A 23,321-nucleotide genomic window follows, 5' to 3' on the forward strand; every position below is an offset into this window, starting at 1 on the left:
GGCTGGATGGATGAAGTGGAAGGAAGCGAGTGGTGTGCTGTGTGACAGGAAAATTCCAATGAAGTTGAAGGGAAAATTCTATAAAACAGCCGTAAGACCAGCTATGATGTACGGAACTGAATGTTGGGCAGTGAAAAAGAAAGAGGAACAACGAATGCATGTGGCGGAAATGAGAATGCTTAGATGGATGAGTGGAGTGACAAAAAAGGATAAAACTAAAAATGAGTATATTAGGGGAAGTCTAGGTGTGGCACCATTTAATGCCAAAATTAGAGAGCGTAGGTTGAGATGGTTTGGTCATGTTCAACGACGAGACGCTAATCACCCAATACGAAGAATTGCTGAAGTGCAGATTTCTGGAAGAAGTAGGAGAGGAAGACCAAAGAAGACGTGGGGGGAGACGATTAGGCAGGACATGTTGGTAAAGGGGATTAATTGATAAAGGGGATGACCCAAGATAGAATTATATGGAGAAATGCAATTTGGGAAGCCGACCCCGCATAGGGATAAGGCAAGGAGAATGTTGATGTTGTCTTAAGTAAGAAAAGGGCATATAAAAAATATATAAAGAATAGTAGGAAAATGTAACATGTCTTTCACAAACAATACAAAAAAAATTCGGACCCCCCCCCCCAGAGGATAATTAGTAAATGTTACTAGGGCAATTAGTAAATGTGTTATAAGTAAGAAAAAAGCTTGTATCAGGTACCATCCGTTGATAGTTCACTGGAAATAGCTTAAGTCTGGTGGCCAGAGTAGTTTCAATCTTCTTTCTATTCCCTTATTAGGGTGGAAGAGTTCCGCTTATCAACTCGTTGGTGAGGTGCTTCGTGCTGCGGTTTCTATATTTCTCCTCAGCATTTCTGATGACTTCCGTTACATTTGGGATGTATAAGTCATTCTGTAGTGTCTGATTTGAAACATACCAAGGGGTACCAGTAAAGGCTATCAGCATTTTGATTGAAGTGTCTGGAGTATCTTCGTGTTAGATGGTTTGCTGCATCTCCATAATTTGATCCCGTATGTCCAGATAGGTGTTAGTATGGTCTTATATATTGTTCTTTTATTTTCAATTAACAGCTGCGATTTTTTGCTTACTAGCCAGCTAAGCCAGCTCATACTTCTGATTTTGAGTACCAGTTGACGTCTTTTGGCTTGTAAAGGGTGATTCATTTAGAGGTACTTTTTTAAAAAAGAAGAGACTATGAAAAAAATGAATTTTATTTGAAAATCTTTATTGTCGTAAAAAGGAACCGTTCTTTACAATTACTTCTTAAAGATAATTTCTTTCAGATGTTGACCATGACTGCGGTTAAGACGGTCCATTCTGAAGGTCTAATTCTCGATGACGCGTTCGAGCTTTTCGATTGGTATTTGACCAATGACTCGAGTAATACTGGCCTCCAATGCCTCAATTGTAGCCGGTTTATTCATGTAGACTTTGGACTTGAGATAGTCCCAGAGGAAAACGACTAGACGTGTGATGTCACAGGATATAGGCGGCCAAGTCACTGGTCCGAAGCATGAAATAAATTGCTCACTGAACCGTTTTCTCAGTAAAGCCATGCTTTCACGGGATGTATGGCAGTTGGCGCCATATTTTTGGAACCAAGTGTCACTTAAACTACGAACTTCAATTTCTGGTACCAAATAGTCCGTTATCATGGCGCGATAATGGTTTCCATTCACAGTAACATTCTGGCCGGTCCAAGACATGGACCGACGATGACACCGGCCCATAAACCACACCAAACAGTGGTTTTTTCTGAATGTATTGGCAACTCTTGAACCTCCTTGGGTTGCTCATCAACCCAAATACGGGCATTTTGTTTATTCACATTCTCATTAAGCCAAAAACGGGCCTCATCGGAAAACATTTTTTTGCTCTAAGCGCACGAAACACATTCCTTATTGAACGCCTATTTTCGTAATATAGCTAAATAATTTCTAGCCGTTGTGCCGAGTTAAGTCTTTCTAGGATGAAATGTCAAACAATACTGAATAAAAACACAACGTCAGGTGATACGATTCATGCACGATCTCCCAACAAATCCTCACTAAAAAAGTACCTCTAAATGAATCACCCTTTATAAAGTGTTTCCAGTACGATCTACAAATTTTGCCATGAGTGTGTCATCCGTTTGTGATAGATCAGCAGTGTATATTAAATAAAGAAATAGTTCGAGTAAGCTCCCTGCGGCACTCCTGCTTTTAAAACACAGTATATCGAAATTTCATCATCTACCTTGACAGTAAAAGTCCATTCATTAAGATGGGACTTAATGGTGAGATACAGTTGGTCGAGTAGAAGCCAATTTTAGCTTTTGCAGTAGTCCTGTATGTCATACTTTTGTCAAAAGCTTGTTGTACGTCAACAAATATTGAGGTGCACATTTTGTTTCCTTCAATGCTCTCTTTGATTTTATTGACGATTCTATGGTAGTTAAGTGTAGGAGTTCTTGCATTCTGCTCAGCAAACTTCTTCCTAGTATTTTTGACATGATTGATAGTAGACTAATTGGCCTGTATAAGGCGACTTCTGCGGGTTTGCTATGTTTGGCTATCATAATACATACACACATAATCGATTGTCTCTTTTACCATTATAGGTGTCGAGGATTCCTCCTTTATATGATACTCTCTGCAAATTTACGCCACTTCTTCTTATCTGCTGCTAAAACTTTTGCTTCTTGCCACGATGTTCCTCTTTTCTTAAGTATTTCATTTACACTAGTGTTCCAGCTTTTCCTTAGTCTGCCCCTCGTGCTTTTACCCACTGCTTTGGCCTCCCATGTGATTTTCACTTGTCTATCACCACTGCTTCTTATCATGTGTCCAGCCCATTTTAACTTCTTTTCTTCAACTTTTTCGTTGAGCGATTTTACCTGTAATTTATGTCTTATATCTTCGTTTCTTCTTTTGTCTAATCTTCTTGCTCCCACCATTTTTCCTAAGTGTCTCATTTCTGTAGCTTGTAATCTTTTTCTTTGTCTGTCATTAAGTACCCAGTTTTCTGTCCCATATATTGTAATTGGCATATATACAGTTTTATATACTGTCATTTTGGTTTTTCTCGATATTTCTTTTTTGTTTAGGAAATTTTTATACATTGAATAATAAGTTCTCGTTGCCAATTTTATTCTGCTTCCAATTTCATCTTATTGTGTACCTTTGTTTTTTAACATTATTCCCAAATACTTAAAGAGGACTACTTGCTCGATTTTTTGCCCTTCGATTTCAATATTTAAAGTTGCTTCTTTGTTGGCTATTGTCATTACTTTAGTTTTCTTCATATTTATTATTAAGTTGTAGTTTTTTAGTTCTTCAGACCAGATTCTTATGTTATCTGCGAGAGCCATTTCAGTTCTTGCAACTAATACAATGTCATTAGCAAATACACAGGCTTCAATTTTTATTTGATGCAGATTTATATACCCTATAGCGCATTTTTTAGTTTTTTTCCAACACTTTTTAATAACTTCATCCATAACAGAAATAAATAACAGTGAGTTCAGCACCCCACCTTGTCTAACCCCGTCGTTGTTAGAAAATTCGCCTGAGATTAAGTTACTTGTCCTGATCTGGTTTTTTGTGTTGACATACAAACTCTTTATTACAGTTAGAATTTCTTCATCTACTTCCTTGTTTATCAGGCTTTGCCATATTCCTTCTCTATTGACCAGGTCAAACGCCTTCTTCATATCTAAAAACGCCAGGTACAGTGTATCGTTTTTAACAGTGTTTTTTCAGTAATTTGCTGTAGTGTGAATATATTATAATCTTGTATACTGTGTGATGGTCTAAATCCACTTTGTATATCTGCCAGTCGAGGCTCAACTATTTCTCGTAGTTTCTTTTCTAGAATGATTTCGTAGATTTTCAACGCTGAGCAGAGAAGTGATATACCCCTATAATTACTGCACTCTTTAGTGTCTCCCTTTTTGTGTATAGGCAGTATTATTGAAATGTTCCAATCCTCTGGGATTTTATGCTTGTCCACGCTAAATTTAGTAGGTCATGTAATTCTTGTTTACCCTGCTTTCCAAGATATTTCAATAATTCAGCATCTATTCCGTCGATCCCTGCTGCTTTACCAACTTTTAGTTTTTCTAGTACAGCTATCATAATAATTTGCGAGTATTTCCACTACACGGAGAAGTAGCAAAGTGTTCAACCAGTTCATCCTTCCTGTCATGACATATGGATGTCAAACCTGGACCATAACCAAGGCAAACAGGAACAAACTAGCCACAAAAGAAAAGACAATGGCAAAAGCAATGTTATCTGTATAACTGTCAGATAGAAAGAGGAACGACTAAGTAATATCAAAAACAAAATTCGAGGATTTCACATAAAAATGGCCAAACTCAGATGAAGCTTAGCAGGCCACACTGCAAAATAAAAGTACCAACTCTGGAATACCGCAATACAACATTGGAGACCCTACAAATATAGACGACTAAGATAAAGATCACAGATGAGATGGGTAGATGACATCAAAAAAATAGCCGTCACAAATTGGAAGTATGTTGTTCAGGATAGAGATCTATGAAAGGAGTTGGGATAGGCTAAGAAGAAGAAGTATTGAAGTGAACAAACTAACACTTACCTGAACAAACAGAAAAAACTCGACCCATTGATAATATTTGATCTGCTTGATAGCTCTCTTTCCCGTCGTTTCTATTCCTGACAAGGATAGCTGATCGTTTTGTTGATGTCTTCTAGAAGCTTCCTGCACCACAGTAAACGTTGAATGGATCCAACAATACGTGTTGAGCACTTCTTCAGGGATATCTCTGAAACAAATTAAACCTTTTTAGTCGAAGGAAAAAATTCCGTTGGTAGTGTTAGTCAACGAGTAAAAGTGCTTATTTTGAATGTGTTGTATCATATATCTGTGTTTTTCCTATCAGCCAACATAAGGCTACTTCTGAGATCTCGTGACGATAAAATATCTTCGTTGAAAAACAAAGTTACTGCCGATATTTCAAAAGAAAAGATAAAAAGGATTGAAAAGAAGATTGAGATAACAGGGGCAACAGACAGAGGAATTCGATCAATTACAGTAAAGATAAAAGACGACGAGGCGAATTGTAAGTTGGAGCCACGGCCGGCATTTGAAGGAAGTGGAGGTTCTGTGCATGTTAAACTTTCCAACTTTCGCCGAAAAATCGTCATGAAATAACTACATGATATAGTTCGAATTACCTACGAGAGCGAATGGATGGTCCTAAATGAAATGATGTAAACTCTTGCTGTTACTCTTTAAGGAGATGTTTTGGATGTTCTTCAGGCCATAGCCTTAAAGGAGACAGATGATTTTGAACAAGCTTATGTAGATATACAGTGCTGATTGCAGATTCCGACTTGGGTCTACAACGACTCATCGACAAGACCAATTCGACCTGTGAGCAATTTGGTATAAAAATAAACATTAAAAAAATCAAAGTGATGTCAATCCGAAAAAACCAAAACGTACCTCAACCTTGCACAATAAATGGGCACATTTTAGAACAGATCAATAGATTTAAATACCTGCGATGTTGAATCTGCTTTTTGATACTGGAATTTAACTCGAAATTCGACTACGTTTATCCAAAATGCTACGTATGGTTGACTATTCTCTATGCAGTTGATTTTATTTATTTAGCGTATGGCAATTTGATACACAACATTATCACACATATGTTATAGTCTAACATCTAATGTATTAATATATTCAATCGACGCTGGTGTTGCAGAGGCGAAGTCCAGAGGATCTCCATCATACTTTCTCCGAGGGCATTCGGCAATCATATGCTGGATGGTCTGTTTCTCGGCGCCGCAGTCGCACTCAGCAGAGGTTCTCATTTTCCATTTATAAAGGGAATCTGCGCAGACTCCATGACCCTATGCAGTTGAGACATGGATCCTTAAAACATCAACCTTAAATTAATGGGAGGCATTTGAAATGTGGATCTGCCGGAGAATCCTGAAAATTTCATGGACATCGCATACCTCAAAAGAAGAAGTGCTGCATAGAATAGGCAAGAAAAGAGAACTTTTCAACACAGTGAAAGTTAGAAAAACGTCATATCTAGGCCACATACTGAGAAATAATAAGTATCAATATGCTCAACTTATAGTGAAAGGAAAGATCAAGGGAGAGAGAGGACTAGTAAGGAAAAGACTATCGTGGCTAAGAAACATCCGACAACGGACAAGGCTAAATTTTGAACAGCTAATAAGAACAGCTGAAAACAGAGAGGAGTTTGCAATTGTAGTAGCCAACCTCCATTGAGGAGAGGGAACTTTAAGAAGAAGAATGAAGGGACTAAACGTGCAATATAGTCACGAACACTTGATACATGTGTATCAGCCACATTTCAAATATCGAAGACAAAATCGAGGTAAGGATGTTCAGGAATATGAGGTAGATATTGCCAGGTTAGTACGATATGCTTATCCAACAGCTCCCGAAGACATGATGGAAAAGTTTGCTGGTCAAACATTTGTTGATGGTCTTCGTGATCATGAAATGCAGAGAACACTACGATTAGCTTGTCACAAGACGCTGGTCAATGTCTTTTCCGCCGCCCTCGAATATGAATCAGCTACGTAGACTTTGGTGGGGTACAGTGAAGTTAGGCATGTAAAAGAGAAAGACGATGAAGATAAATTTGACCAGCTCGTTAATGTGATGAAAGGAATTGCATATAAGAAAACGAAGACTATAAGATGCTGGAATTGTGGTGAAATGGGAGACGTAAAAAGTTCATGTAAGTACCCTAGGTACAACACCAATCAAGAAACACACCAGCAGTTTAAGAATCCAGAGGTTAGATAGCCCGATGGATTTTACGACTCCAAGAATATGATTTCAAGATTGAGCATCGGACAGGATTTAGCCACAGGAACGCTGATTCCCTCTCTAGAAGGCCTTACATCAACGGTGGTCAACGAGAGGTAAAAAGTACCGTTAAATAAATAAATTTTATAAAATGAATCATGTTTTAGTGTTTGTGTTAGAAGACTTTCATGATCAGGGCATCAAGACTCCTGGCGGTGTGATTACCGCCCTCTTTGGGCTCTTCCGATTCATTTGTCGCGGTGAATCAGTCCGCATTAACATTTTCTTTTTACAATTGGTTGTGTGACTTGGCATCTTCTTAAAGTCCTCAACTATCTGGTTCTCCCATCTGGTTTTGGGTCTTCCTCATGGTTTGCCTGTTACAGGTCTCGATTTCGTAATTTTCTTGATAACGGTTTCTGGATTTCTCCTTTATATATTATGTCTCATCCATCTGAGTCTCTGTGCCTTTGTGCTCTGTACTTTGTGGTTCATGAGTTTTCAAAATTCATTATTACCTAAGTTTAGTGGACCTGCTATCCTCCGAATTATTTTTCTCTCTAGGATCCTCAATCTTTCTTCCTCTTTCTGTGTCAGACATATTACTTCACCACCATATATATGTGATTACTGGTCTAATTGCTGCTCTTTAAGTGTTTAGTTTAATTCTGAGTAAGCTTCTTATCTCTGAGGAAGCTGTATTTCCAGTAAGTTCTGTTAGTAGTTCCATTAACTGAGACCCCAAGATATTTAAAGTGTTCTACCTTTTCAAACTTTAATTTACCAATATTTAAACTTGCCATATTAACTGGATCTTTTCTTGGGCATAGTAGGTATTTTGTTTTGTTTTGATTTATTGCTAAGCCCCTTTTGGATGCTTCCTTACATAACTTCGTAAATTCTTCCTTCAAACTGTTTAGGTTTCTGCTAATTAATGCTATGTCGTTAGCATTCGCCACAAGTTGCGATGTCGATGTTATAATAATTGTACCTTTTATTTCTGTAGCTCTTGTTGTTCCATCTATAGAGACATTAAATAGTGACGTTGATAGAGTATACCTTGTCGTACTCCAGTTGCTGTTTCTATATTTTTGGTGACCCCGTTATCTGTTATTATTGCTACAGTCGATCCTTCCATTGTCATTTTCGTAAGCTTTATAAGTTTCATTGGGATATCTAGGTTATTCATGTCTTCTATTAGGTCGGGTCTTGTTAAACTGTCAGAGGCTTGCTTGAAATCTATGAAAAGGACGTGTAGTGTGTAAGTCGATATCATGTTCGTAGCTTTTCTCAATTGACTGTGTGTTTATGTGTACTAGTGTACTGCGTCTATTGTTGACCTTTCCTCTCTTAGAAGACTTTAAATAAGTTAAAATAAACGTTTCACTAGTAAATACCAATAAAATGCCATAGGAAAATAGTTTCAAAACAAGATTTATTTGCCTATTTGAATCGTTGTATGCAATCTATTTGCCTCTCGTGTTTCATATTTGTTTTAGTGGTTCAAAATATCTCCGTAATAACTTTATCTTTCTCCGAATAATAAATTTGAATCGGCTACATTATGTACCTACATTTAAGTCCCACGTTGAATGAAAGTTGCCTCCGATGACGTCAGACATTTAAATATTGCACGCTTTTGTATTTTGGATGCATTTAACCACGAAGCGGCGCTGCGTTATTTTCAGAACGCTTTTTTAGATGTTTTGTCATATTAATGTACTGAAAATATACTGACAAAATGGATTACGACATGTTTGTGTTTTCGACTTGTTTGTTTCGAAAGGAAAACAAAGGACATTGAACTTTAATCAAGAATTTTTTTGAAAATTCGAACAAACTGCTAAAGAAGAAGAATCGCGCAGTATTAGTATTTCATAAAACAGCTGTATTGGGTATTGGGTAAAAGCAGGGCATTAAAAATAAGTCAGTGGTTTGGTTAATGACTGTGAGATGCCAACAACAAACACGAAGCTCAGGAAAATCTTGAAGTAGATTGCACAGAGAGAAAAAGAAGGAGTATAGACGCCTCAGAAGAGAGGAAAAGCATATGTAAATCAAATTATGAAGAGTGAGTATGAACAGAATACATTAAACGAGATACAAAGTTTATTTCATAAAAATGAAACAAGAAAATACTACAAATCCGTAAATGTATAGTGTGAAAACAGCGTTAAGAAAAACATATACCATCGAAAATAAAAATGCTCAAAGAAGAATGTAGGACCCAACAGAAGATGAAAACTCTATTGCAGAAACCATTCTACCATATGTAAAGGGTACATCATAGAAAATAAGGAGAGTGCTAATAAAATACGATCATTTTCAGAATATCCTAAAAATATTGTTAGAAAATCAAGGAGTATAACAACAGAGTAATAATAACAAGAGTTTCATATGGAGATTGTGACAAATCTTACATCGGATAGACCAGTCTAATATATTAGATTAGATTATGTGAGGTCGTTAAGGCTATGGAGCCTCTTCGCGCTTCGACCTATAGAGATCTTTTGTGCGTACCTTAATCTAGTTAAACTCGATGCGAATACTTCTGTTGAAATTGATTAGCATCATAGGCAGGGCCGCCGAGAGGAATGAGCGGGCCCCGGTAACAAGCGAAGAACGGGCCCTCGCAAAAAGTGAAGAGCGAAAAAAATGGTTTAATTTTTATAAAAAATAAAATTATCAATAATAAATAATAATAACAGACATTTCAAATATATAAATTTTATTCAATTTTGATTATATTTATAATAGGGAAAACCTTTATAATACAGGTGCTTTTCGAGTTTTCTGATTGGAAAAGATGTCTATAATTTTCAAAAAATCCCATGACTTTACCAAATCATTATCAATGCATAAAGTTGCTAAGAGAGTTAACGGATCCTATTTCATTGTAGATCTCATAGCATTTTTAATGCGAGAAAGACAACTAAATAGTACGTTCTTTAACGGTAAAATATTGCAAAACCTCTAAGTTTTAAAGAACCGCTTGGATTGACATGAAATTTGGCATACACATAGCTAACAAGTCAAAGAAAAAAAGTGATATTGTGCCGATATGTGCTTTTGCCCTGGGGTGGTTTTCACCCCCTCTTGAGGGTGAAAAAATATTCGTCCAAAGTAAGTCCGGAAATGGATAAATTGACTAATTCTAAGTAACTTTTTCTCTATAGATTTTTTTCATTAAGTCAATACTCTTCGAGTTATTTGCCAGTGAATATGTTCATTTTTTTAACAAAATAATCACGCTTTTAGACAGTTTTTCGCAAATAACTAAAATAGTAAGTATTTTGTCGAAAAAACATTCTTAGCAAAAATAGAGCCTGTAAAATTAAAAAAAAAATGGTGTATATATCACGTCTCTATACTTAGTAGAAGCAGAGTTATAGCTAATGAAAAATAGGTTCATATTCGTCAAATTCCAAATGGAATACTTTAACGAGAAATAACCAAAAATGAAGCCCATTTCAGGGAAAACTCATTACAACTTATTTAAAGTGTTTAAAAAAAGCTTCATTTTTGTTTTATAAAAAAAATTTCTAGCATCAAAAGTAAACAAGTTACGCTCAAAATAAAGTTAGTCCTTTTTTTGCTAAACAAATCAGGAAAATCACCCCCTCCTAATTAGGATCTCAAATGAACTTAATCGTTACGACTTCACAAATTTCTTGACTCGTGTATGTATTGTTTATATGATCTGTAAGTTTCATCGGTTCAAAGTCCTTATTTTTGAAAGGGCTGTAGTTAAAAGGGATTGAACGAGTCACTGATCACGAACGTATGCAAATATAGAAACACCAAATCTTAATCAATATTTGTCTAACAGAATCGCAAAAAAATACATGATATTCAGAAAAGCAATGCTGATTTTTTTTTGTTTTTCGAGATTTTTGGTATCTCTAACAATTTTTAATATTTTTCAAAATTGAAATTTTTAAAAATTTTACTTTAAAACCAAATTTTTTAAAAAATAAGCACTTTGAATCGATGAAACTTACAGAACATATTAACACAACATAAGTAAAATAATTTGTGGAGCGGTAACGATTAATTTCATTTAAGTTGCTAATTAGGGGATGGTCTTCCTGATTTTTTTTTACCAAAACAAAAGGGACCAACTTTATTTTGAGCGTAACTTGCTTAAATTTAATGCTAGAAACATTTTATAAAACCAGAAATAAAGCTTTTTTTAAACACTTTAAAAAAAGTTATATTGGGTTTTCCCCAAAACGTGCTTAATTTTTTGGATATTTCACGTCGAAATATTCTATTTGAAATCTGGTGAATATGAATCTATTTTTCATTGGCTATAACTCTGGTTCTACGAGGTCCAGAGACCTAACGCGTACACTATTCCTTTTTACTTTTTTACAGGCTATACTTTTGCTAAGAACGTTTTTTTCGACAAAATATTTACTTTTTGAGTTATTGGCGAAAAACCGTCTAAAAATGTGGTTATTTTGTTGAGAAATGAACATATTCACTCGAAAATAACTCGAAAAGTGTTGACTTGGCGAAAAAGCTCTATGGAACAAAAGTTACTTAAAATTAGTCAGTTTACCCATTTCCGGACTTATTTTGGACATATATTTTTTCACCCCCAAGAGGGGGGTGAAAGTCACCCCCAGGGGAAAAGCACACATCAGCACAATATCACTTTTTTTCTTTGACATATGTAAGCTATGCGTATGTCAAATTTCATGTCAATCCAAGCGGTTCTTTAAAATTCAGAGCAAAAACCGTGAAATAATGTACTAAAAAGGATCTTTCCTCTTCAGCCGGTTAATTTGCTTAATTATTTTTGCTTAAAAAATCTATGACAATATTAAATATTTCACAGCGAAATATTTCGTCGGGCTCAAAATTATCAGTCGTGTCACTATTAGGCCCAAGCAAATCATCAAAAAATCTGGCAAGCTTCTTGCTCCGTTTTTAGAATAAAACAATAAAATATATTTCAAAATAGAGGTAAAGCTCATAGCCGAGTGTTAATTAAACGCATTATGCACATAAAGTGAAAAGCAAAAAAAAACGGGAAAAATGTCTTTGCTCTGGTCGACGCCGGGCCCCGGTAAAATGTACTGGCTGTACCCCCCTCTCCAGGGCCCCCGCTACCATATGTGCAAAGTGTGCCATGCACACGGGCGCCATCCTTTAGAGGCGCCAAAACCCGGGGTCAAAAATTGCAAAAAGCAAAGAAACAAAAACAAAAATTAATTTTAAAATAAAAGTTGAGAAATTCAATAGGATTCAGTTTAAACACACACTAAATTTGTATATATCATCCAGTTACTGCCATTCCCATTTGCGAGAACATGTTAGAAGTCAGGCATTTTAATTTTTTAAACACTTTCAAGAAGTTGTAATGAGTTTTCCCTGATAAGTGCTTGATTTTTTAGTTACTTTACGTTGAAAATTACGTAGGTAGTTTACGTTATTTGATTTGTAATTTGACGAATAAGAACCTCCTTTTCATCAGCTACAACTCTGCTTCTACTTACACCATTTTTTTTCACTTTTTTATAAGCTATATTTTTTGATAAAATACTTACTTTTTGAGTTATTTGCGAAAATCGGTCTAAAAACTTGTTTTTTTTTTTTTGTTGAAAAATGAACATAAATTTACTCGCAAATAGGTAACTATTGAAAACGAAACTAACGAAAAGTATTGACAGAGAAAAATCTTTATAGAAGAAAAGTTATTTAAAATTAGTCATTTTATCCAATTCCAGCCTTTTTTGAACGTATGTTTTTTCACCCCCGAGAAGGGGTGAAACACATTCTAAAGTTCAGTTTTCTGGTTTATTTCAAGCACCTACCTACCTTAAAAAAATAAATAGAAAACATGATCCAAAATGCCTTAAGGGGCGCCAAAATCCAGTGGCGGCTCGTGATTTTTACAATAGGGGAGGCTATACCTAACTGTAAAATATCTAGACAAATTTGCACTAGCAAAAAAATGAGCCAAAAAATGTAGTTTAAGGCCCCATTTTTTTACCATTTTTTATTTACATTTCATAATATCATCTTAATTCATAATTTCATGATATCATATCATTTTAAAAATAGTTAGTCTAATTGTAAAAGTTTAATACCAAAGTTTGTGTCGTTTATTTGTTAACAATTCCATCTATTTGTAAATAGATACCTCGCATATCAAAATAAATACAGATTTGAAGTTTTGCAGTCCATACATAATGAAGCTTTAAATTTTTTAAGATACTCAACTGAATTTATTAAGGTTTAGTATGTTTTTGTATTGCTATTAAATAAACTAGAAATTAAACAAAACTCGTAAACTGGTCCTCATACTCATCTTTACAAAAATGAATGAAGTGGAGCCATCTATTTAATAAAAGATTCTCTAACGGGTATCTATAAATATGCACGCTAAGATTATGCAACCAGTATAACACATAAATGTTTTACTGGTTGCCTAAAAGTAGAATTTTATTTTATTAGAAATTAGAATAAAGCCACAAAATTAAAAATTCGATAAAAATATACATCTTAGGTACCTATCTAAATAATTATTATTCGGCCAAAATCTAAAGGAAACTAAATTATACTATATTAAACGATTAAATACTACAAGTAAAACAAAAAGAAAGAAAAGTATCTAATTTCTTTTAGTTATATTAAATTAATGTGACCATATTTTTATCACAATTAAATATAAATTGTAAATTTGGAATGTTATTAATTGATGTTTTTAGTTGATCCTTCATCTCTGCTTCACCATCTTTCAAGAATTCATTTAATATCCCACCTTTACCTGCAGTTTTTCTGTTATTTAGTTTTTTGTACTTTATACTTGCTTCTACTTGGTTTGTAATAATCTCTGCTGTTTGTGATTCCAACGACATTTATTGTTTCTCATCTGTACATATCTTCTTTAGATACTCAATCCATGCATCCTTTTCAATGTGTTTCGTGTTTATTAATTCTTTCACCCCCGCTCTTTGGCCTTTTCTTGGAACAGGGTCGGATTTACGGGGAGGGAAATGGGGAAATTTTCCCCCTAACAAGGTCCAAAATTAAAGAAAGACCTGGTTAAAACAGAAAAATCTATTAACCGACATGAGTCTTAAACCACAGACAGACAAATTCAACCCAATAAACACGCTAGTTAGGAAAATTTGGTTGGTGTTTCGTTGGAAGTTCCCCCTAAGTGCAAATTTTCCCTCCCAAGGTAAATGTGAAAATTAAAGAAAGACCTGGTTAAAACATAAAAATCTATTAACCGACATGAGTTTTAAACCACAGACAGACAAATTTAACCCAATAAACACGCTAGTTAGAAAAATTTGGTTGGTGTTTCGTTGGAAGTTCCCCCTAAGTGCAAATTTTTCCTCCCAAGGTAAATGTGTAGATCCGCCACTGCTTCTAAAGCGCCATTTTTGTTTTGGTACTTACTTCTTCTGGTACACCATAAAATCTTGCTCTAGTTCTGTTGAGGAGTGTTCCCAGTGTGCGTTTTTAATTTATCTTACAAGATTTGGGAATTTGGGAATCTTACACATTTAGGAATAGATATAAATAACTGGTTATGGACTATGGAGGTATTTAAGAAGTTTGACAACAATTCGTGAAAGCTAATGCAGCGGCGTACTTAATATCTTAATGATATAGTTTGGAAGAACAAGCACCAAGACAAGACACAAAAGCAACGATCTATAAAACAGCAATTAGACCTATATACACGGCGGAGACAAGACCCGACATATCCAAAACGCAACGACTGCTAGCAACGACAGAAGTGAGAATACTCCTAAGAATATCAGGTAAAAGCCTACTAGATCGACAGAGAAGTGATGACATCAGTAGGGTATGTAATATCATCATCATCTATGACCACTGACAGTCCATGGGAGCCCATGGTTGCCCGTTGGGGTTTCTAGGCTCTAAAGTTTTACATGGTGGAGGCCAACCACACGCAGAGGTATGTAATATAGAAGACATAAATACATGAGGTCAAAAAAGGCAACAGGAATGAACCGAACACATTAGCAGAATGGCAGAAGATGGCATAGTAAGTACAGCACGACAAATTAGCAAATGGTCGAGGAACTCGCCAACCATGACCGATTATCGACAGTTGGCGATCATATTGGCAATAATAACTTTGTTTACGGCAGCTCTAAACAGATTAGCGGTGGTCTCTTGATACCACTCCAGAAGATTTAGGAGCCAGGATGTTTTTCTTCAGCCTAGGCCGCTTTTTCCGGCGATCTTTCCCTGTATTATGAGTTGTAGAAGGTTATACCTCTCTGGATGTTTCATTACATGGCCGAAATATTGTTACCTTCGAATTTTTATTGTTTTTGATATTTCTGTGCTCCCATTCCTTCGATGTAAAACTGTTTCATGCCTTATCTCTGTTACTAATGTTTGTCAAATAAAAAAAATTGTTTAGTGATATATTGATATGTATAGTATTCACTTTTACTGAAAGACTAAAGCATTTATTTCTTGGACCTAGAACACAGAAACTAGAACCTAGAAACATTTATTGTGCTTATTTTTGTTTAGAATCCGATCTCTAGTTATTACCTTGCGTGTAGGCAATCTATAGCATGTCCTACATATTGTCTGGTGGTAACCGCCAAAGAAAAGGTTATTAAAAGAATAACGGTGGCGTTCGTATTCAGTCTGAATATCGAAGAATCGATTGTATAACCATTGATCTGAAACAAAAATATTATTTTTAACCTATGTTTTCTATTGGTATAGTGTAAGTAAGAAATATGATAGAAACTTAGAAACCCTGAGCGAAACGTGTTTACCGACCGGTTTGGATTAGATCTGCGAAGTGGATTCGGTCGGGCGGCGTTTAGTTGGGGGCAGTTTTTTACTAGAGTGTATAGTTGAAACGGACATCCGTCAGCATGCACAACAAAGTGGGGGTATCAATGTTTGGTATATGAAATTCGATATGTTTAAGAAATTGGTGAAGTCGCTTTAAGATAAGATATTTTAACGTCTAATTAATCATTGTAAATTAGTCATTTTAGAACTTACAGTAAACATTTGGATATTAGTACAGTTAAAATAATTAGATGATAAATATTACGGAAGAGAAATTAAACGTTATTTAAGTTTAACGTTAACGTTATTTAAGATAACCATAGTTATTGGCATATGGTCGTTTTATAATGGATCAAAATATCCACGAGGAATTGATATTTACGAGAAATTTGACAACCGATACTAAAGGCGACTCAATTTTTCATATTTCGAAGGCTTACCTACTTCTTGGAAAAAGCAATTCCTATATCAAATATTATATTGGTGGCTACAGATGGAGCACCTGTCATGGTTGGGCATTATAGAAGTTTTAGAAGTTTTTAGAAGAAAATATACCCGAAGTATTAGAAATACACTGCGTCAACCATAGACAGCATTTGGTTGCTAAAAATTTGAACGTAATATGGCATGCATCTTTCCAATTTGTCATTGATGCAGTAAATCTGAACAATGAGTTGAATACGCAGTTATTTGCGCAGGTTATGTAAAGAAGATGGCGAAAATGTCCACAAATTACTTCTTCATACTAATGAACTCTGGCTATCGAAAATCCTTATGCCTGACAAGATTTTTTACACTTCTTGACATACATTACATATTTTACGTATACCCTTATACCACCCTCTGTTTCATCTTCTATCTTCTCCTCAGCCTCACACCCTTAAAACGCTTTAAACCGATAACGATGTTCGATAACACTCGTAAAATACCGGTCCCGACCGTTACTCGCTGGGATACAATTGGTAGAAAGTAATCAAGTATACTGGTTGTAGATACAATAGTCGTTACTCGCTCTGATACGATTGGTACGAAGTAATCAGAGTAATCAGAGTAATCAAAGTAACGATTTGCCTCTTTGTATAGTAATCGTTACTTCGGTATTCGTAAGTAACGAGTACTTTGTAACGAATAGATACTTTTTCAACATCTCTACTTGCCGTTGAAAAGTGACAGTTTAAATTTGATAAAAACAAAGTCGATAATTTCAGCGTTTCTTGCCAGAAACTGATGAAGCAAAACTTTGGTCGATACGAATTTTTCCAGTTCTCCAGTTTGTCGCAGGCAATATGCCAGGAAGACGATGTTTCAATCCAGGTCCAACATTTGAATGCCGTCTATTCATATTTTGAAACTAGATTTGAGGATATTTTGACGCTAGTAATGCCGTAACATTGAAGAAACGGATGTTACATTACAAGAGGAAATGATTGGAATAAGCATTAACAAAGAACTTAGGGTACAATTTAGAAACGGATATTAACAATACTGCGTTGTATTTTTTTACTTTTTCACACTATATGTAGATACTTCACTACTGTCATAAATTTAAATTTTTCAAAGGGAATAGCAGGAGGTCCTATTTAAAATTATTGAATATAGACATGGATCCCGCGTACCAAAACAAAGTTGATTAATAGCAAGCTGAAAATTTGTTAATATTTTAACGGTGTCTAGTCGGACAAATTTTGGTGTATGGGAACACTGGAACAGGGGAAGTTTTAATTGTGGAGCAGGTTAAAAATTTGGAACGTCAGACTACGAAAACGTTCCATGTATTTTGTCGGACAGAACTTCCAATTGATTTGTTACCATTTCATTAAACTTTCATGCAAAAATCAGATTGGTGTTTATCACCAACTGGGCATTTTAATGAGTGGAACACGAAGAACATGTCAAATGATAGGATTCATGTTGGTTAGTAATAGCAGTCTGATTTTTGCATGAAAGTTTAATGAAAGGGTAACAAATCAATTGGATGTTCCGTCCGACAAAATGCATGGGACGTTTTCTTAACCTGACCTTTCAAATTTTTAAACTGTTCCACAATTTTAAAACTTCCACTGTTTCAGTGTTCCCGTACATCAAAGTTTGTTCGACTAGACACCGTTAAGCTATTAACAAATTTTCAGCTTTCTATTAATCAACTTTTTTTTGTACGCGGGATCCAGGTCTAATACACAGGGGTCTACAAGAGAAATAGTTTAGGAATCTCAGGTATATACGAAGATGTAGATATGGAAATTGTATATAGTAGTAATTCTTATATTTTAATAATCTTTTCTTACCGTTTGCGTCAACTGATAAACTCCTCTTATGATCTCCCTCGGAAAATTCATACTAGACCTCCGTCCTCGTCTAGGATGTGCACCGTAATCTAGTAGTTTGTTTGGAGTTTGCGTGGCAGGCTTCGGTTTTCTTAGCGATTGGAGAAACACCCGCTTTTCTTTTGGTTGCTTCGCTGGAACGGTACCATAGTGCTGGATCTTGATGGTTTGGGGTTGTGTAGGGTCAGTCATTTGCTAGTTTACTGAAATTAAAATATTTTAACATTATCCCACTGGCCACTTAACTAAAATAATTAGGTTAGAATTCCATTTTTAGTAATATACTGAAAATGCAAGTTGGCCGTGTATGTATATTTTTATTTATTTATTAAACACCAATAAGATGCTTAAGGGCATTACAATCTGATCAAATAATGTGATCAATGAGCAACTTATTTCTAACCTAAATTACTACCAAAAACTTAAGACTAAGGATAAACTCAATAGTACTCCCTAGGTTCTTATATTGCACAAATGTTAACTTGTACCATCACTTGCACCGTGCACTATTTTTCACTTAACTAACTCGAAGGGTTTCTTCCTCTTGAGTCTTCTAGCTAGATCCGTGTTGAGGAAGTCGATGTTCGTGACTCTTGGCAAATTTTTCTATGGTCTTGTTAACAGTATCCATGTCTATGTCCCTATGGTGAATGCAAATAGATTAGATGAATATTTGACCCTCTCCAATTGGTATTCTGAAACTGAAACAAGCACTTGACGAAAGTTTTTAAGGGTACTATTTGGGAATTGTTTTCATCTGTTGGTCATTGATCATATCTATACTTACCCTCCGCATAAACGTATATAAATAAGGCTAGATAATAGTGAAAATTTTTATACAACTAAGTTTATATATCTTTGAAAGTTATATATACTGTGAAAATTACATAGAACTTGTAATGAGCAATGTTGAATTACCAGCTAATTCAGTTAACGGAAGGCTAAAGAATCAATCAATGGAATAAGTTATAAAATATCTAGGAATGAACCTCAACATTCGATTTAAATACCTAATGAAAGGGTATTAATTGCTTTTGCTTTTCCTTTTTTTAATGTTAATTATTGTGACGGTTTCATCAATAATGTTGTTAGACTAGGGACATTTTTGTAAGATGTATTCCTTATAGAGAAAATAATCAAGTGCGAAAACTATTTTAAAACTATCAGAGCTTCAAGTTACGTAATTGACGCTAGTTTCGTGAAATAACCAAATAAAAATTTTGATCCCTTAAAAACTGAGAAGAAATTAATGAATATATTAATGAAAACTACATTTGTGAATCCGGGAATTCTACAGGTCATAATAGGCTAGTGTCTAGTGCACCATAGAATTTATACTAGCGATGTAAGACCAATTCGTCATCACATATTATCTATTTCATATAAAAATGTAACTTTGTAACAATTTTATAATATTTAACACTTTCAGCTCCGGGCCAATATCAGATATTTGTCCTCGGTTCCTCGGTATTAACACGGTAGCCGTGTCGTTGGCACCTGATTGATAACAGTGTGAACACGGGAGACGTGTCGGCGGACTTGAAAGTGTTAAAGGGTTTTCACCCAGATATGGTGGTGGCTCAAAGCAAGTATGCCTATAAAGAACACTGATTATGGAACTATTATTCCGAAAACGTTCCATTCCGTTATTATTCCCAAAATGGTATTTTGTAATATAAATATACCTTTTATAAAGGATTTTAATTAACTATTCTTGTCAGAAAATTACGTGACAATTGTTAAATCAATATACACACGATTTAGCAATCAAATTTTATAGTAGTTCTGTAAAAATACGAACGAAAACAACTATTTATACAGGTCATTAAAAGTTTAGGTAAATCTTCAATAATGTTTCTGCTACATTATAGGCAGTTTATTTTTTTATCCCGATTATAAAACAATGTACCCGGTATAATATAAAAATATTATTTTTAAAAAAGAAAAATATATCGACCCATATTTACTCGAATTAACCTACTTATTTATAGAATTAGCATTTTTAATATATAAATATTTGGCGACTTTGCGGTTTATTGCTTAAATAGATTATTCGTTCGTCAAAAGGATAATAAAACCCGTATCCAAGATAAATAGTTGTAAAAAACGATAAATAAATAAATAAATAAATACTTGTATGGTTTATAATAATATTCGACATTCTGCAGGTGTTTTAATAGTGAAAATATCAATATAATATAATCAATATAATGTGTACCCTCTGGTGCAAAAAAATTGATCCACTGAAAATTTGGTCATTTTTGATGTCTCGAATTTCCTAAACCTGTTGTCCGATTTAAGTGATTTTTTACCATGTTATAGCCTTATTCATTAACAATATCGCTGTAATAATATTGTTGCTAGACAGGTAAACTGTCATTATATACCGGGTGTACGAATCAAACTGTGATTTTTTCTCAAGATCATAGATAAAAAAAATGTAGGTACTTTAACAACTGGCTATGTTCGTCATCAGTACAGGGTGTTTCGAAATAAGTGCGGCAAACTTTAAGGGGTAATTTTACACATGAAAATAATGATAGTTTGCAAAAGTAGCACTTTCCTCCCTTGTTATACAAATAGCTATTTCTTTCATACGGTACTACCCTAAAAAATAAGTTAGAGTAAACCTTTGCCCACCGTGTAAATACCAAAGAAAAATCTAATATAATAAAAAAAATTTAGCGGAATGAAAGTCAGGTGCAGGGTGTTTTTAATAAAATCTAATAAAATGAACGAAAATTGGATAAGTTATTGTTTGGTATTTCCATATTTTAATTATTTAAGCTCTTTTGCAGTTCGGACCATTGCTAGTCTGTGTTTGATTTCTGGGAAGCTATCGCCATTGTTGGTGATCAGGGAGCCCAAATATACAAATCGTCGGCCTCATATGAAAGGTACCTAAGTCCCAAAATAAGCAAAAATGATATTTTTGCGCCATCTGATTAATATTTATGGTACGCATGCATAGCAAGACAAAAAAGTTCAAAAAAGTCAATAGATGTCGCTAGAACCACAAAAAAGAATTCTACCCAACTCCACGGCGTTGGGTGAATCACATGAAACTTGCCAAAGTCCATCATTGTCATTGATGTTAGATGTACTTTTGCTGCGCTGCTGTGTTATATCTTCAAGAAAAGTATTATAAGCTAACATATCTTTATGGAAATAGTGTAAATTTATTGAAGGTAAGCTCAATTTGATCATATAATTATAGTTTTTGTGTTAACTACATTTAAGTAGCATTATTATCCTTAAAACCCCACGCTTGTTTTTCTTGTGGGCTTTAAGCATTTTTCACAGTTTATTTTTGGCGACCTTTTTATGGAGTTACGCATATTTCTTCATGATTTTCGTTATTAAATGTGCCTAACTCCAAAATGTTTCCTTATTTCAAAAATGAAAGTTGCCTAACTCCATTTTTAAAGTAATAATATTTTAAAAATAGATCTATCTTTATGAGAAGGCTGACGGACACTACTCTAAGTAACTGTGTCAAATAAGATAAAGTTTTAAGTCAAAATCATTCTATCAGTTTTTTTCGTCTCCTGTAAAATTTGTTAATTTGGACTTTTCATTGAGGCTGACGAAATCTGCCTACTACTTGATGGATTACATTTCGCTGGATGAAAGTTTGGTTTAATTTCTCTGTTCCTTTCTTTTCATCTCATGTACGAACCAAATATTATACGAACCAAATCTGACTTGGTCTATTTATTATGTTCTTTATTTCAGTTCTTAGTCAATACATACCAAGGTGACTCCTATTATTGACGAAATACAAAAAAAGACAGTCTACTGGTTTACGAAGAACAACATTTTTCCGTTTGATTAATCTTGTTTTAAAACAACAAACGAAAACAAACCTTTAATTGTCGAAAATAAATCAGTGATAACGCGTACACAAACTTCAAAATACAAAGCAACTCGTTAAAATCGGTTTTATAAATAAAATGTTTACGTCCGCGCACCTGCTCTTTTTTCACTAGGGTCTACGCATTGCGTAGTACGCAATATCACAACGAAAATAAAGAGGGATAAAAAGACGCGATCGAGACAAAATCCAGACCACTTCCGATCTAATAAGTCTCGCGACTGACTAGATTTGCCTAAATTTAGAATTTTATGAGGCGATTTTACTGGTCCAGAGCAAATAATTAAAAGAAGTGCTGAAAAGAGTGTCTTTACAGCAGAGTCGGAGCTCAAATATGCATTTTGTTTAAATTTACAAAAACTGCAAATACAGTTGTTGTTTCTCTTTGTTCAAACACCAGGGCGAGAGTGTGGTGGTCGACGTGATGTCGTGCATTGTCCGTCTCCAAAGATATTTGTACCTGGTCATTTCTTTTAACTCGTGTATAGGTCTTTTGCAGAAAAATAAAAAAAGTTGGCGAAATTACGAACGAGATCGAAACAGAAAATAAAAGACACAATTCAAAACCACTGTACCAATACTTAAAGCCAGATAGTCGAAAAGGGACAACTAATGTAGCCATAGAAGCAGAAACATGGCAGAAGTATTTCGAAGAAATGTATCAAGAAACGGATGTAGAAGAAGAAAGAGAAAGAATAATGAACCCGAAACAAGGTGAAGAAGAAAAATTGGCCTATACAGAAGTAAAAGATAAAATATGCAAATTGAAAAACGGGAAAGCAGCGGGAGACGACGGAATATGTGCAGAACTTATAAAATACGGAGGTGAGGCACTATACAGAAAGAGTTATGAACTAATACAGAATATATGGAGTAAGGAAACAATTCCCGAAGAATGGAAGGAAGGAATTATTGTGACAATCCCAAAACAAGAAGACCACAGGATATGTAAAAACTACCGAGCAATTAATTTAATCAATGTAACATATAAAGTAATGACTGGTATAATTAGAGACAGACTAACAATATACACAGAACAAAGTATAGGAGACTACCAGTACGGTTTCAGAAAAGGAAGATCTACGATAGATGCTATCCATACACTAAAACAAACGATAGAGAAAACATACGAGTACAACGGAGAAGCACATATACTTTTCCTAAACTTTAAACAGGCCTTTGACAAACTAAGTAGAAGAAGAATGATCCAAGACTTACAAAAAAACAAAATACCAAATAAAATTATAAGAATGATAGCAATGACGATGCAAGATTCTCAAGCAACAATAGACACCGGAAGAGGGAGAACAGAAATAATAAAAATAAAAAATGGAGTAAGACCCTTGTCTTACTCCATGCGCTCTCAACGGTACTATTTATTCTATCATTAGACAAGATAATAAAAAAGTTGTCAAACGCAGGAACTATAAATAAAACTGCAATACAAATAATTGGATATGCGGACGATATAACCATAGTAGCA

General features: G+C 34.7%; 1 protein-coding gene across 2 annotated transcripts in view; it reads right to left on the bottom strand.

Annotated features, from left to right (window-relative positions):
- Window positions 1–23,321, bottom strand: part of LOC114329113 (innexin shaking-B) — a 169,923-nt gene that overhangs the window by 136,756 nt on the left and 9,846 nt on the right. For both annotated transcript variants that reach the window (XM_028278130.2, XM_028278132.2), the window contains exons 2-4: window positions 17,926–18,167; window positions 15,386–15,519; window positions 4,610–4,796 (exon numbers count right to left, since the gene is read on the bottom strand). In XM_028278130.2, the coding sequence (XP_028133931.1) occupies window positions 4,610–4,796; window positions 15,386–15,519; window positions 17,926–18,156 (552 nt within the window). In that variant the 5' untranslated portion in view covers window positions 18,157–18,167. The remainder of the gene's footprint in view (window positions 1–4,609; window positions 4,797–15,385; window positions 15,520–17,925; window positions 18,168–23,321) is intronic.

This window comes from Diabrotica virgifera, chromosome 8, assembly GCF_917563875.1.
Source record: "Diabrotica virgifera virgifera chromosome 8, PGI_DIABVI_V3a".
Taxonomy (NCBI): domain Eukaryota; kingdom Metazoa; phylum Arthropoda; class Insecta; order Coleoptera; family Chrysomelidae; genus Diabrotica; species Diabrotica virgifera.